The 11,258-nt window shown below is 42.8% G+C and overlaps 3 protein-coding genes across 4 annotated transcripts; 2 read left to right on the top strand and 1 right to left on the bottom strand.

Moving 5' to 3' along the window:
* Window positions 1–51: 51 nt before the first annotated feature.
* On the top strand, window positions 52–2,843 carry zgc:113425 (uncharacterized protein LOC541425 homolog). 2 transcript variants are annotated; one of them, XM_012834405.3, is made up of 7 exons: window positions 52–387; window positions 568–883; window positions 1,129–1,188; window positions 1,423–1,551; window positions 1,844–1,990; window positions 2,188–2,248; window positions 2,362–2,843. In XM_012834405.3, the coding sequence occupies exons 2-7, from the start codon at window positions 719–721 to the stop codon at window positions 2,466–2,468; spliced, it is 669 nt and encodes a 222-aa protein (XP_012689859.1). In that variant the 5' UTR covers window positions 52–387; window positions 568–718; the 3' UTR covers window positions 2,469–2,843. The 2 variants fall into 2 exon arrangements, with proteins under 2 accessions (XP_012689859.1, XP_031442660.1); XM_031586800.2 differs by having other exon boundaries at window positions 2,359–2,843.
* Window positions 2,844–2,922: 79 nt separating this feature from the next.
* Window positions 2,923–6,108, bottom strand: rab33ba (RAB33B, member RAS oncogene family a). Its single transcript, XM_012834404.3, has 2 exons — window positions 5,474–6,108; window positions 2,923–5,167 (listed from the first exon to the last, which is right to left on the bottom strand). Exons 1-2 carry the CDS (start codon window positions 5,693–5,695, stop codon window positions 4,679–4,681), a joined length of 711 nt encoding a protein of 236 aa, XP_012689858.2. The 5' UTR covers window positions 5,696–6,108; the 3' UTR covers window positions 2,923–4,678.
* A 155-nt stretch (window positions 6,109–6,263) lies between these two features.
* On the top strand, window positions 6,264–11,092 carry mlsl (malate synthase-like). The gene is made up of 15 exons (XM_012834385.3): window positions 6,264–6,533; window positions 6,984–7,112; window positions 7,569–7,787; window positions 7,949–8,039; window positions 8,129–8,205; window positions 8,369–8,479; window positions 8,627–8,686; window positions 8,822–8,978; window positions 9,320–9,518; window positions 9,646–9,724; window positions 9,826–9,918; window positions 10,047–10,119; window positions 10,284–10,351; window positions 10,437–10,567; window positions 10,819–11,092. Exons 1-15 carry the CDS (start codon window positions 6,528–6,530, stop codon window positions 10,991–10,993), a joined length of 1,668 nt encoding a protein of 555 aa, XP_012689839.1. The 5' UTR covers window positions 6,264–6,527; the 3' UTR covers window positions 10,994–11,092.
* The last annotated feature ends 166 nt before the right edge of the window (window positions 11,093–11,258 follow it).

Raw genomic sequence — 11,258 nt, 5'->3', positions numbered from 1 at the left:
ATTCACAACTGAAATTTGCAATGAAATTGTTGCGGCAACTGCTGCTTCAAACGTCCTAGGAGAAAAGCGTCACATTGACCTTAGATAACATTCTAAATGTGAAAAACCTAACTTCCCTAAACTTCATCCATTTAGGGAACGATAATAACCATTAGCACTTGAGAAAACTGTACAGGGAAGGGGGTTAATGTTTAATCGCAGTATTTACAGACGTCCAATGTCATTTCGCGTGGCACCCTGCGTAACGGAGTAAAACGAAGGGTGTGGCCGCGTGCAGCACCTGCGCGAGCAGGTTAATGAGTGCCAATGCTGAAGGGGTTTTACCTGGCCGACTTTTCCAACAAAGCGGACCGGAAGCATCTTACCAGTCTGGCCAGAGAGTTCAAGGTACGTAGGCTGTTTGTATTTCGTGTTCTGTGACATTGGCCTACTGACTCCATAGATTAATTATTCCATGCTGGTTTTCCTTAAACTAGTCCTTACTAGATCTATAACCCAAATCAATAGAAACATTCAAAACATTATAAACAATGGTTGTGTAGGCTAATCCACGGCTCTAATCAGCAGGTGGCTCTAATTTGAGTGAACCAGAAGTTTGGAACAACTGTGATACAGAAGATGGGCTACTGAAAGTCAGCTGTTTGAAACAAAGGACGAACCAAACTCGTACAACGATACAAGTATTTGTCATCTCAGTAGTGCCCAAATCGATCCGGACATGGACCGGTACAGATACTTTGTCTTCAACCAGCGCAGTGTAGTGGTATTGGGAATCTTACAGGTGGCATGTGCCGGGCTCTGCATGGTGTGCGGCGTCATGGACGCGTTTTTCCGTAAGACTACCACTCTCAGCACTTCTCGGGCTCCGTTGTGGTCTGCGCTGGTAAGCTCACACTAATATGTTCTAGTGTCTGTGCTTGGTAGACTTAATGCTCATCATCCCTTTTTTCACTCTGAAACATGCACCGCTTTGCAATTAATGATAAGGCCTCCTGATGTGTCCTTAGGTATTCCATAGCAGTTGCTTATTTGGCTGAACACTAAGGATCACGTGATTCTTGGTCCGTTATTGGCTGTGTTTGCATTCGGGTGAAAGCGTTTCTGTTTTGGTTTCCTCCTTCCTCTTAGATAATGGCAGTGCCAGGTGTGCTGGCCCTGTTTGCCGCACAAAGGAAGAACCCTATTCTGGTAAGGATCAATGAAGAGGCTGGATGTTTTCACAATATTGGTTCAAGTGAAGGGACCAAGCTGCCATACATCTGTTTGATGTAGGCACACTTTGTTGTTAAGAAATGAAGGGTAATGTGCACAAAATGTACAGGCTGTTGCTGACTTAACAGGTTGCAATTCTTTAAACAATGTGTATGTACGTCTTGGTACTGTTTATGTGTAAATGTCACATTACTGTGTGTGATCTGGCAGGTGAGTGTTATGCTGGTGTCCTCCCTGTTCTCCTGTGTTGCTGTGGTAATTGTGTTCACATATGCTGGCTTAACCCTCAGCTATGGAGAAGAGGATGATGAAATCTTCCACCATCACATTCCAGAAGTGGTGTGTATGTCCTACAAGATTTTCCTAATTTCTTCTGCCATACAGACATGATAAATGTATCTCAGTATAGTACATCTTCACTATACACCGATCAGATTAAGATGCAGTGTGCAGTGTGACCGCATTTTTGAAACCACTTTTCAAAGCAGAACATCTACTGGATTGTTGCTTTGCAAAAAAAAAAAAAAAAAAAGGTTTTGACCTCTTCAGTTCAGGGACTGCTAAATGAAGAAATGGTCTCAGTGATTTGCTCCACTATACCCAGTGTCGTGTCTCTTTCCGTGTCATACAGAAGTTTGTGCTGGGCCGGATGGTGAGGGGGGCAAATGGGACCATGTTGCTCACAGGCGTCTGCTCTCTCCTCTTCTCCAGTCTCATTGCGTTGCTTGGCTGCCGGAGTCTGCCCTTCTGTGCCTGCTACGATGGCCTCACAGGCCTGGTAAGGACGGTAGTCATAACCAGAGTCCGCTCATAGTCAATAGTAATCCAGCTAAACGAGTCAACATTGTCACAGCCATAGTCTGCAGTCTAATTCAGTACGTCACAGCACTCTAAGTATATAAAAACTTATCACAGCCTCTCTGTGCCTTTTCATGCTTTGTGAGAGCACTGTGATTCTTTGTACATTGTTTGCAGGAGTCTCTAGTGCCTCAGAATGACCCCAGCACAGACACTGAGCTGGTCTGCACCTGGCAAGGTAAGACAAGGGGAAAGGATGGAGGATTTTAGAGGGGAGTGGCTCCTGTACCCAGCTTGGTAATGACTAGGTTGTTGGCAAGCATCTGGGACATTTCTCTCTTTCCCCAGCAGGGGGCGATGATCGTCTCTTCAATTCGCCTGTGACATTTGTAGACCGATGTGTCGAAAAGGAGCAGGAAGAGCCGTCCAGACTTCCTCCTTATGTCAGTCTCACCTGAGATACCATCAGACCCACAGCAAACTGTCTTCAAAATGTTTTAAAACTTTAAAAGAAAAACCCAACTGAAGATGAGTTTGTGTGTGTTGAAAGACAATTGATGGCACATTGCATTTTCAATTCCAGAACAGTTTGTTTCAAAGTGCCATATGTCCTGCCACTGACTACTTCTGCAGCTATAGAGGAGTTCCTTTCTGTAAGAGATTTTTACTTGCAATCTAGAAATGTATATATGAATACTCTGATGTTATTTATTGTATGTGTGTGCTGTGGCCTTAGTAAAAACAGCTCCACAAAGATCAGGAAGCTGGTTTGATTTTGTATTCTTAAATGTGTTTTGTGTACATCTTGAAATAAAAAAAAAAGTATTTTAAAAGGTGAAAATGATGTGTTAATAGAACAATAACCGAGCTTGACAATGGTGAATATGTAAAAAGACACTTCAGAGAAAACCATGTGTTGAAATGCTTTAATTACTTTATTGCAAGGTTATAGAGGTTTCATCACACGTAGTAGTAAACCATTGCAGTAAAGTCATTCCTTCCGTTTTCCCCCTCTTTTCCCAAAGCTCTGACCAGAGCTTGTCAGCCTCCTCTCCCACCCAACTGTGAGACGTTGGGCTTTGGTTTATGTCTCAATGACATATTAAAATGACACTTTCTTCAAGTCTCAGTGGGAGTTTAGGATTGAAATCTTAACATACATAACGGTGCCCAGAAGCATCCTGGTATAGTAATTTAAAAGTATTTTAATCAAGGTTTACAAAACTAAGGTAAAAATGGGTGGCCAAACTCATAAGGCAACCTAAAGTAAAAGGCATATATATTGGAAATCAAAACAAAAAGGACACTTTCAGTTGAAATACAATATGAGGATATGTATGATACAACTCAGGAAATACTTAACATTTGCATTTATGTTGTTCTAACAAAAACAAAATGTATGGATAAAATGAAGTGTACTTTAGTGTTTATATTTCAACTTAAAAGATATGGCGGAGGCCTACTTTCATTTCGTTTACACGGTGGCAGTAGATTACGTTTTCCTCATTTAAAGTCCCCTAACGTGGTCTGCTGAATCACAGCACACAGAAATACACCAGCCAATTTCTGCCCGGTCGTAGATTTTGTTTGAAATTCAACAAACAAAAAAGGACAGTATTTACATCACTATTTACGTCACTAGGACCAACTTGCCACAGAACCGGCTGTGACAATAATATTGAAGTTGCTGAACGTGAAGATGCTATTTGAGTGCCTGTTTCTTCGTATTCAACATGCAAGCTATGGTGTGTTAAATCATTAGGAGAAGGCAAACAGTTATTGCACACACACACACACACACATACACAGACACAGAGTGAGGGAGTAATTTGGGAGGGATGGACTACAGGTGAATATTGTCCTGATATTTCTGACAGTCAGACGTGCATGAAAGCTGTGCAGCACAAGAGGTCTGTGGTTGGTTATACTTTTCCTTTTTACATTGCTAAGCATTAAGCATGTATTTTTTTGTCCCTTTAAGCGGCTCACTATAGCTATACAGTTTACAGTTCAAAAGACACATGACCTGATCCGAGAGACACGTTACTGGTGTGAGATATGACTACTACCTTGGTAGTACCAAAACATACAGTGCATACACAAACACACGTTTTTGCAATTTTCAACTACTGCCAGTACATCTTCTGCGTCACGAAATTTCACTTTTTGATGGGGGTTGGATGTAACCACCACATGGGAGAATGTCCAAATGCACAGTTGACCTCAGAAACACAGGCACACAGATAATATCCCTCTGAGATGGGGATATCCAACGTTTGATGTGCATGAGGACCAAGAGACACGGTGACCCGCGTCATAGGCCGTTTCCTGACCATTGCTGGAGTGTCAATGCAAACTAGTTCCCTTTATGAATTACTTCCTTTCATGACAGGAAGTGCAATATAATGTTGGTTATGGTGTATGTGTGTGTGTGTGTGTAAACCAAACCCAGCGGATGGCTACCATACTCCATTAAAGTATGTTGCCTGGTGTGTGCAATCTCCAACTACAAACCTCTGATATGCTTTAAACAGGCAAGCTATTCAAATCACCACATCAGGTCTACCTCATCTTTCTATACTGACCATTACAAGAAGCAAACCCATTGTTTTTGTCAACCCATTAAGCCCCCACCTTCCCCCCTCTCATTCCTCCTCTTTTCTATTCCTCAGCAGCTGCTGCAGTTCCATCCCCCCTTCTCCTCCTCCTCTCTCCGACTCTGAAGCGTTACCGTGTTCTGGGCGCCGGCAGGCTGGCTGAGCATCAGGGGCTTCTGGGACTTCAGTTTGTGCGCCACGGTCATGAAGATGGCCTCCACGTGGTCGCTGTTGCTGCTGTGGCTGTCACCGTCGGCGTGGCTCGGGTTCTTGGCAGACGTCTCGAACAGCGGCATGGAGTGCAAGTCGGCAAACTGTTGCGCCGCCTCGGTGCCCACCTGGGCAGCATGGCGCAGGTCGCACTTGTTGCCCACCAGGATGCGGGGCACCTCCTGGCCCAGCGAGTGCTGCTTGCACTCCTCAATCCATGACGGAAGGCTCCGGAAGCTGACGGCATTGGTGATGTCGTAGACGAAAACGATGGCGTGGACGTTCCTATAGTAGTGCTGTACCATGCTCTTTCTAAAGCGCTCCTGGCCCGCCGTGTCCCACAGTTGCACCTGTAGGAGACAAGAGGAGGACAGACAAAGACATTAGGACAAGAGGAAGGAGACATGAATTAGGAGGGAGAATACAAGGTTAAAGAATGCTGTATGTCTCAATATTTGTCCTAACTGGTTTTCCCCCTTTCCCCCTTTCTTAAGATTAACCTACATTTTTCCACACAGGTAACTTAACATCCGGCTACATCACATTTGTCATGTTCCCTCAGTTGTAGCACAGATCATAGCAGAGGACCATGATAGGTAACTTACAACTATGAATTGAATTTTTCTAGTTAATGAACGCCTTCAGCCAACACATACCTTGATTTTTTCGCCGTCAATCTCGATAAGTTTCTCCCGAAAATCCACTCCAATGGTTGCCTCGGTTTTCTCCGGGAACTTGCCCGCACAGAAGCGGTAGGTGAGGCAAGTCTTGCCAACCCCAGAGTCTCCGATTACGATGATCTTAAATATCCGCGTTCGAGGGGGAGGGAGAGAGCCCAGCGAGGTGGTAAATTCGAGAGAGGACTCTACATCTGCCATAATGTTGTCCCAAAATCCAGTTATATCCGACCGACACTGAGTAAATAACGTCACCTAAATAGGATCCAGCTGGCTGGTTAACTATGGTCTCAAAGCTTGCTGGCTAGCCTTAGCTTAACAACTGCTTGATCCTAGCTATCTAAACATACACTAACGATTCAAACGACTGACATAAGAGACCCAGAAATAATGTAGGCCTTCACGAAATTCATAATATCAACAATTGCCCAGCTCTATCCCTTTATTTACAGTTAGAGAGAGATATTTACAGTTACTTGCCCTGATTTGCTTGAATCTTCATTTTGCTGATGCATTCCAAGGGACTCACACTGCCCTGTTTATGTCTGAAGCCACGTATGGGATGGGGCTTTATCGCGAGAATTTACGATAGAATAAGAGTCCGGCCGGAATCGGCTAAAATGGGCGGGATTAAAAAGTGGTGACAACCATAGACATAGTATACAACGGCGCCACTAAGGTGTGGCCTACCTGTCCTTTTTTTTTTTTTTCTAGTGGTCATTGTAAAATAAGATTATACATTCATCAATTCATTCATCAACAGAGTAAATGTAGCCTATGTTATTAAAAGCGTGGTTACAGGGTTTAGAAAATGTAATTAATATCAAGTAAGTCAATAAATAACATTGCCTATTTCGAATAAGTAACATTAGCCGTAAACTAGAAATCAATCTGACAGGAATGAAATGATGCTATTGGGAAATATTTAAAAGGTTTTTGTTCAAACTTTGGACAAGACAAACAAACCGATCAAAGAGCAGGCCAATGCCAAAGTCCAACATAACAAACAGAACGGCTAGAGAATCCTGCAGAGATGCCTGTAAGTAGACTACTGCTAACTTTTAATGACATTCCTATAGAAATTCTTTCTGTACATATCAGATCTGAGGCCTTTTACCAGGACTTGTTACATATTAGGCTTTGTCCTACTATGTTTATCAGTCAGTACATTTCTGACGACTATATTCAATGTTTAAGTGAAATCATTCTTCCTCTGACACTAAACAAATGACTAGATGGCATTGCTAAACTTTTCTCTCTTTTCTGAACTGAGGAAAATGTAGAGTATTGTAAAATCTTCATTTTAGTTAAATTATTCACGTGTTGTCAGTGTAGCCCACTGAAAAACTAGCCTGCACAACTGAGACACATAACTTTATAAACCAGTAACTTCCATGAGTGTACATTCTCAAATAAAAATTGATGTTTAATTGCAAAGTCTTTGGCTGTCCTCTGATCCCAAACTTCAATGTGTCCATGAGCTCCACAGGCAGTCACAAGGGTTGAGCTGGAACCCCCTCCCCCAGGTCTGGAGCTCGAGCACCAGACTCTCTTCACTGGGGAGGCCCTGACATTCCTGGCCGAGCTTACCACTACTTTCCAGTCTGAAGTTGACAGGGTAAAGACTGACCCAGCAATTACACTGACATTACTCAATGACTTTTTCAGTTACGTGGCCGTATGCAAGTACAGCCAACAGAATATGTACATTATTTACAAAATGTGTCATTAATCTCAGAAAAGGGTAAAACAAAATTTGAGTTAGATGTAAAGAATAGGATTCAGTTTGATATTAACATAGAGCCATCAGTCAGATCCTGCAATTTACAACTGGCACATTTGTTTGTAGCTTAGAACTGGCAAGTTAAGCACTATTGGCTTGTACCTGGATAGATTGTCTGGGAAAACTTCGCTTGTGGCTTGAAGTGGTGGTGGGGGCTAGTAGGGATCCAAGTCCCTCAGTACAGTTCTAGGCATATTTAAAAACAGCTGTTCACTGATAAACAAGCATGACTTTGTTCATACATTCTCCTCACCAAGTGTGGTTACTTCTACATTTACCTTTCTCTGCAAGGTGTTAAAACTTAGAACCCTCCGGAAAGCACAGTTGGACCTGACTGGAGATCTCCCAGGGTTCAGTGCAGCTACGGCCCACATCCGGAACAACCCTGACTGGAGGGTCAGTCCGGTTCCAGCCAGACTGCAGTGCAGACACGTGGACATCGGTGACCTCGCACCCTGTGACACAGATCGCTTCCTCCAGGCTCTGCAGTCCCCTGCCCAGGGTATACAGGTATAGAGATGGACACACACAGCCAGAGTAATTCAAACTTATTAGGTCTATTATAGAAAGTTTAGGCCTAAATAATACTTAATATAATAATACTAAATAGTCCAGGTGTTGGTTGTTTTATTCATTCACTGAATTTGAATTAATGTGCTTTTGTACATTAGGTTGATTTTGATGATGGCAATTGTCCAACATACTACAATCAAATTAAGGGGATTTATAATGTTTACCAGGCTGTCCACAACCAGTTTCACAGTGAGTTGAGAGCAGCATTAATATCCAAATTGCCGCTTGGTATTAGGTCAAAATGGTCAAATATTCAAGCTTGATGTTCTGTTTCCCAGATGCCCCGCCCATTTCCCAGGCCCCAATTCTGATGCTCCGCCCACGAGCTTGGAATATGGTGGAGCATTGCATGATGGTATTACTCAACTACATCATAATCAAATGGAGAAATGTTTTCATATTGTATATGCTTATAAGCCTATATGTATTTTGCTATGTATGGTATAGGTATAGGATGGTGACATTTTATGCACTTATCTGTTTACTTTTAAGTTTGTTTAAACTTTTTATGTGTATAGGCAAATGGTAGGGAGGTTCCTGGTCCGCTGTTTGACTTTGGTCTCTTGATGTTCCATAATGGAAACCTGCTGTTTCAAAATCAGAGTGGTCCATTTTTCTACCTGTCTAAAGTGAGTGAAATCACATGGGTACACACACACACACGCACACAGTTGCAACTCACACACCTCACATATGCAGCATCCCCCCCCCACTTTTTTCACTTATTTCTTTTTAGTTCTTTTTAACACTTTAACACATTGCTTTTTATTTTGTAGGTTGAGAGCTATTTGGAGGCAAGGCTATGGAATCAGATATTTACCTGGACTGAACATAAGGTATATACATTGCTTTCCCCAGCTTCAACAGTGATGTCAGTGAATCATCGAGTTCTGAAAGAAAAGGGACAAAGTACCTGTGCAAACATGTGTGTATAGATATGAATCTGTGTGTTTGTGTTTTGTTCTCCGAAGCTTGGCCTTCCTATAGGCAGTATTAAAGCCACTGTGTTGATAGAAAGTGTGCTGGCCTCCTTTGAGATGGATGAGATCCTGTATGAGATGAGGGACCACTCTGCCGGTCTCAACTGTGGGATCTGGGATTACTCTGCCTCGTTTGTCAACAAGTTTGGTAAACCAATCACAACATTGCTCTGTCAAGATCACCAAGAAAATAATTTCACTTGAAAAAAGTGTTAAGCCCAGAACATTATAAACGTTAAACATTTCTATCCATGTCTATTGTATGCATACTGATGCTATTTGGAAGTCATTTAGACAAACATCAATACATCGTGTCAATCAATACATATTGACAAACATCGATCCGTCTAGTTGTCAGATCTGAACTTCCTTGCATTCCTGTTTTTGTCATTGCAAAACCACAGGAAAACATCCGCATGTGTGTAAAATAAAAAAACCTATTGCATTCCTTTCCCCAGTGTATTCAATCACCTCTTGCTTCCTTTCCAGGTCAACGTCCTGACTTCCTGCTCCCTGACCGCAGCAAGTACGTAAACATGGAAAAACGCTTCCTGAGGAGTTACATGGACCTGCTGGTCCAGACCTGTCATCGGCGTGGCGCTCTGGCCACTGGGGGGATGGCCGCACTTCTGCTGCCCCCTGACAAAAACAGCACCCTCTACAGCACAGTCCTCAGTACTGTCATCAGGTAAAGGCATTGGTGAGATTTAATGTAAATCTCAAATATCTGCACAACTGTGGACTATGGATCACCATAGTCCATGTAGCATTATTTTACTCCATTAATATCATTTTTTTTTACCAAATTGACACAGGCTGAAGTTGCTTGAAATAAAAGCTGGAGTTGATGGCTTCATGGTGTATGACATGGACTTCATTAAGCCAATGCAAAAGGTAGTCCTTTATGTTTTCAACTTTGATTGCCAATCAACTCTGAGAAATAAAATCCTGCAGTTAAACTCAGCCACTCTGTTGGTCTTCTCTCTCACTTTCAGCTGTTCCAGGTTCATACTAAGAGGGAGAACCAATTGCATGAGTTGCTCAGTGACCTCAAGGTGACCCCGGAAGATCTCCTCAGCATGCCAGCGGTCAGCTCTGCCTTTACTTTCTTTCTACACACCTGTACTGTAACTATTCACATAGAATATCATGTTATAACTTCATTGTTCTGTGTTTTCAATGTCACTTATATGTATAATATACGGAATGTCTACAGGGGGGAGTGACACTGTTTGGACTCAAGCACAATATTGCAGTAGGGATCCTCTTCATTGAGGCCTGGCTGACTGGTGAGGTGTTTCTGGAGAGATTATACATTTTGCATGAAGAATCTGCATATAATAAAGATACAGATGATGGTTGGTTTTGCTATAAGGAATCTATGCTCCTCGAGAAAGCAGATGATCCATTCATTTTGCATAATAACCTCTAAAATCACCTCTCTTTCCCTCAGGTCGAGGACATTTCTTTTACAAGGGCCAGGTGGAGGACTCCGCCACAGCCGAGATCTCCAGATCCCAGGTGAGAGCGATGCACACCTCACATCCTGCTCAAGGTGACGTCCTTCAGGTGAACTTCCTGTCAGCTCTGATGTCATTGTGCTCAGGTGTGGCAGTGGATCCGCCACCAGGTCAGACTAGAGGATGATGGGACCACAGTGACACGTGCGCTCGTGCAAAATCTCGTCCGAGAGATGATGAGTCACTTAAAGGAGGCCATTCACTGCAGAACTGTGAGGTAGTCTACCAATCACCGTGCTCTCTCTCACACACAACCATTACAACAGATCCCTACCTGCAAGCATACATTGCAATTAGACAGAAAACTAAATGGCTTAAACCATATTTAAATATCCTTTCAATTCCTTAATCCTTTAAACATATGGTTAACTCCTGTTGAAGGGTAATTTGCATTTATATTAAACAAGAACAGTGATACCTATAACCCATATTGACCTAACCTCGGTGTGCCCATCCACTCCTGCACAGGGACCAGCAAAGGCTTGACACTGCAGCCTCCATGTTTCTCGAGGTGGTCCAGAAAAACGACTTCCCAGAGTTCCTCACGACATACCTGAACCTGGACCACACCTTCCTCTCCTCACAGAGCCTGCACCAGAGGGTGGAGCAGGATGGAGGTGGTCAGCTGCAGTCCAAACTGTAATTGCGGGACAGTAGCCATGATGTCTACACTTCTGGTGCTTAAAAACAACATTAGCCTTCCACAGCTCACTTGAATGAATAAACATCAAGTAACATCATACAATTGTTTCCAAATGTAAATAATTTCTTAATATGCCTTTTTAACCTGTTGAAGGGCAAAGGTGAGAGCCCTCGTCCCCCCAGTTAAGCTGTTGACAAAGATTCTTCCAGTTCATACATCATACTACAAGAAGGTATTTCTTTGCCCAAAGGTGACATCAAATCCA

This window comes from Clupea harengus, chromosome 20 (genome assembly GCF_900700415.2).
Source record: "Clupea harengus chromosome 20, Ch_v2.0.2, whole genome shotgun sequence".
Taxonomy (NCBI): domain Eukaryota; kingdom Metazoa; phylum Chordata; class Actinopteri; order Clupeiformes; family Clupeidae; genus Clupea; species Clupea harengus.
The sequence above is the reverse complement of the archived record's forward strand: the minus strand, read 5'-3'. Positions and strand labels throughout refer to the sequence as shown.

Coding starts and splice junctions, on each gene's coding strand:
- zgc:113425 (XM_031586800.2), top strand. CDS start 719: ATGGACCGGTACAGATACTTTGTCTTCAACCAGCGCAGTGTAGTGGTA. Junction 1,991..2,187: donor ACGATGGCCTCACAGGCCTG/GTAAGGACGGTA, acceptor CATTGTTTGCAG/GAGTCTCTAGTGCCTCAGAA. Junction 2,249..2,358: donor GCTGGTCTGCACCTGGCAAG/GTAAGACAAGGG, acceptor CTCTTTCCCCAG/CAGGGGGCGATGATCGTCTC.
- mlsl (XM_012834385.3), top strand. Junction 8,480..8,626: donor CATTTTTCTACCTGTCTAAA/GTGAGTGAAATC, acceptor TTTATTTTGTAG/GTTGAGAGCTATTTGGAGGC. Junction 9,919..10,046: donor ATCTCCTCAGCATGCCAGCG/GTCAGCTCTGCC, acceptor GAATGTCTACAG/GGGGGAGTGACACTGTTTGG.
- rab33ba (XM_012834404.3), bottom strand. CDS start 5,695: ATGGCAGATGTAGAGTCCTCTCTCGAATTTACCACCTCGCTGGGCTCT. Junction 5,168..5,473: donor TTGACGGCGAAAAAATCAAG/GTATGTGTTGGC, acceptor TGTCTCCTACAG/GTGCAACTGTGGGACACGGC.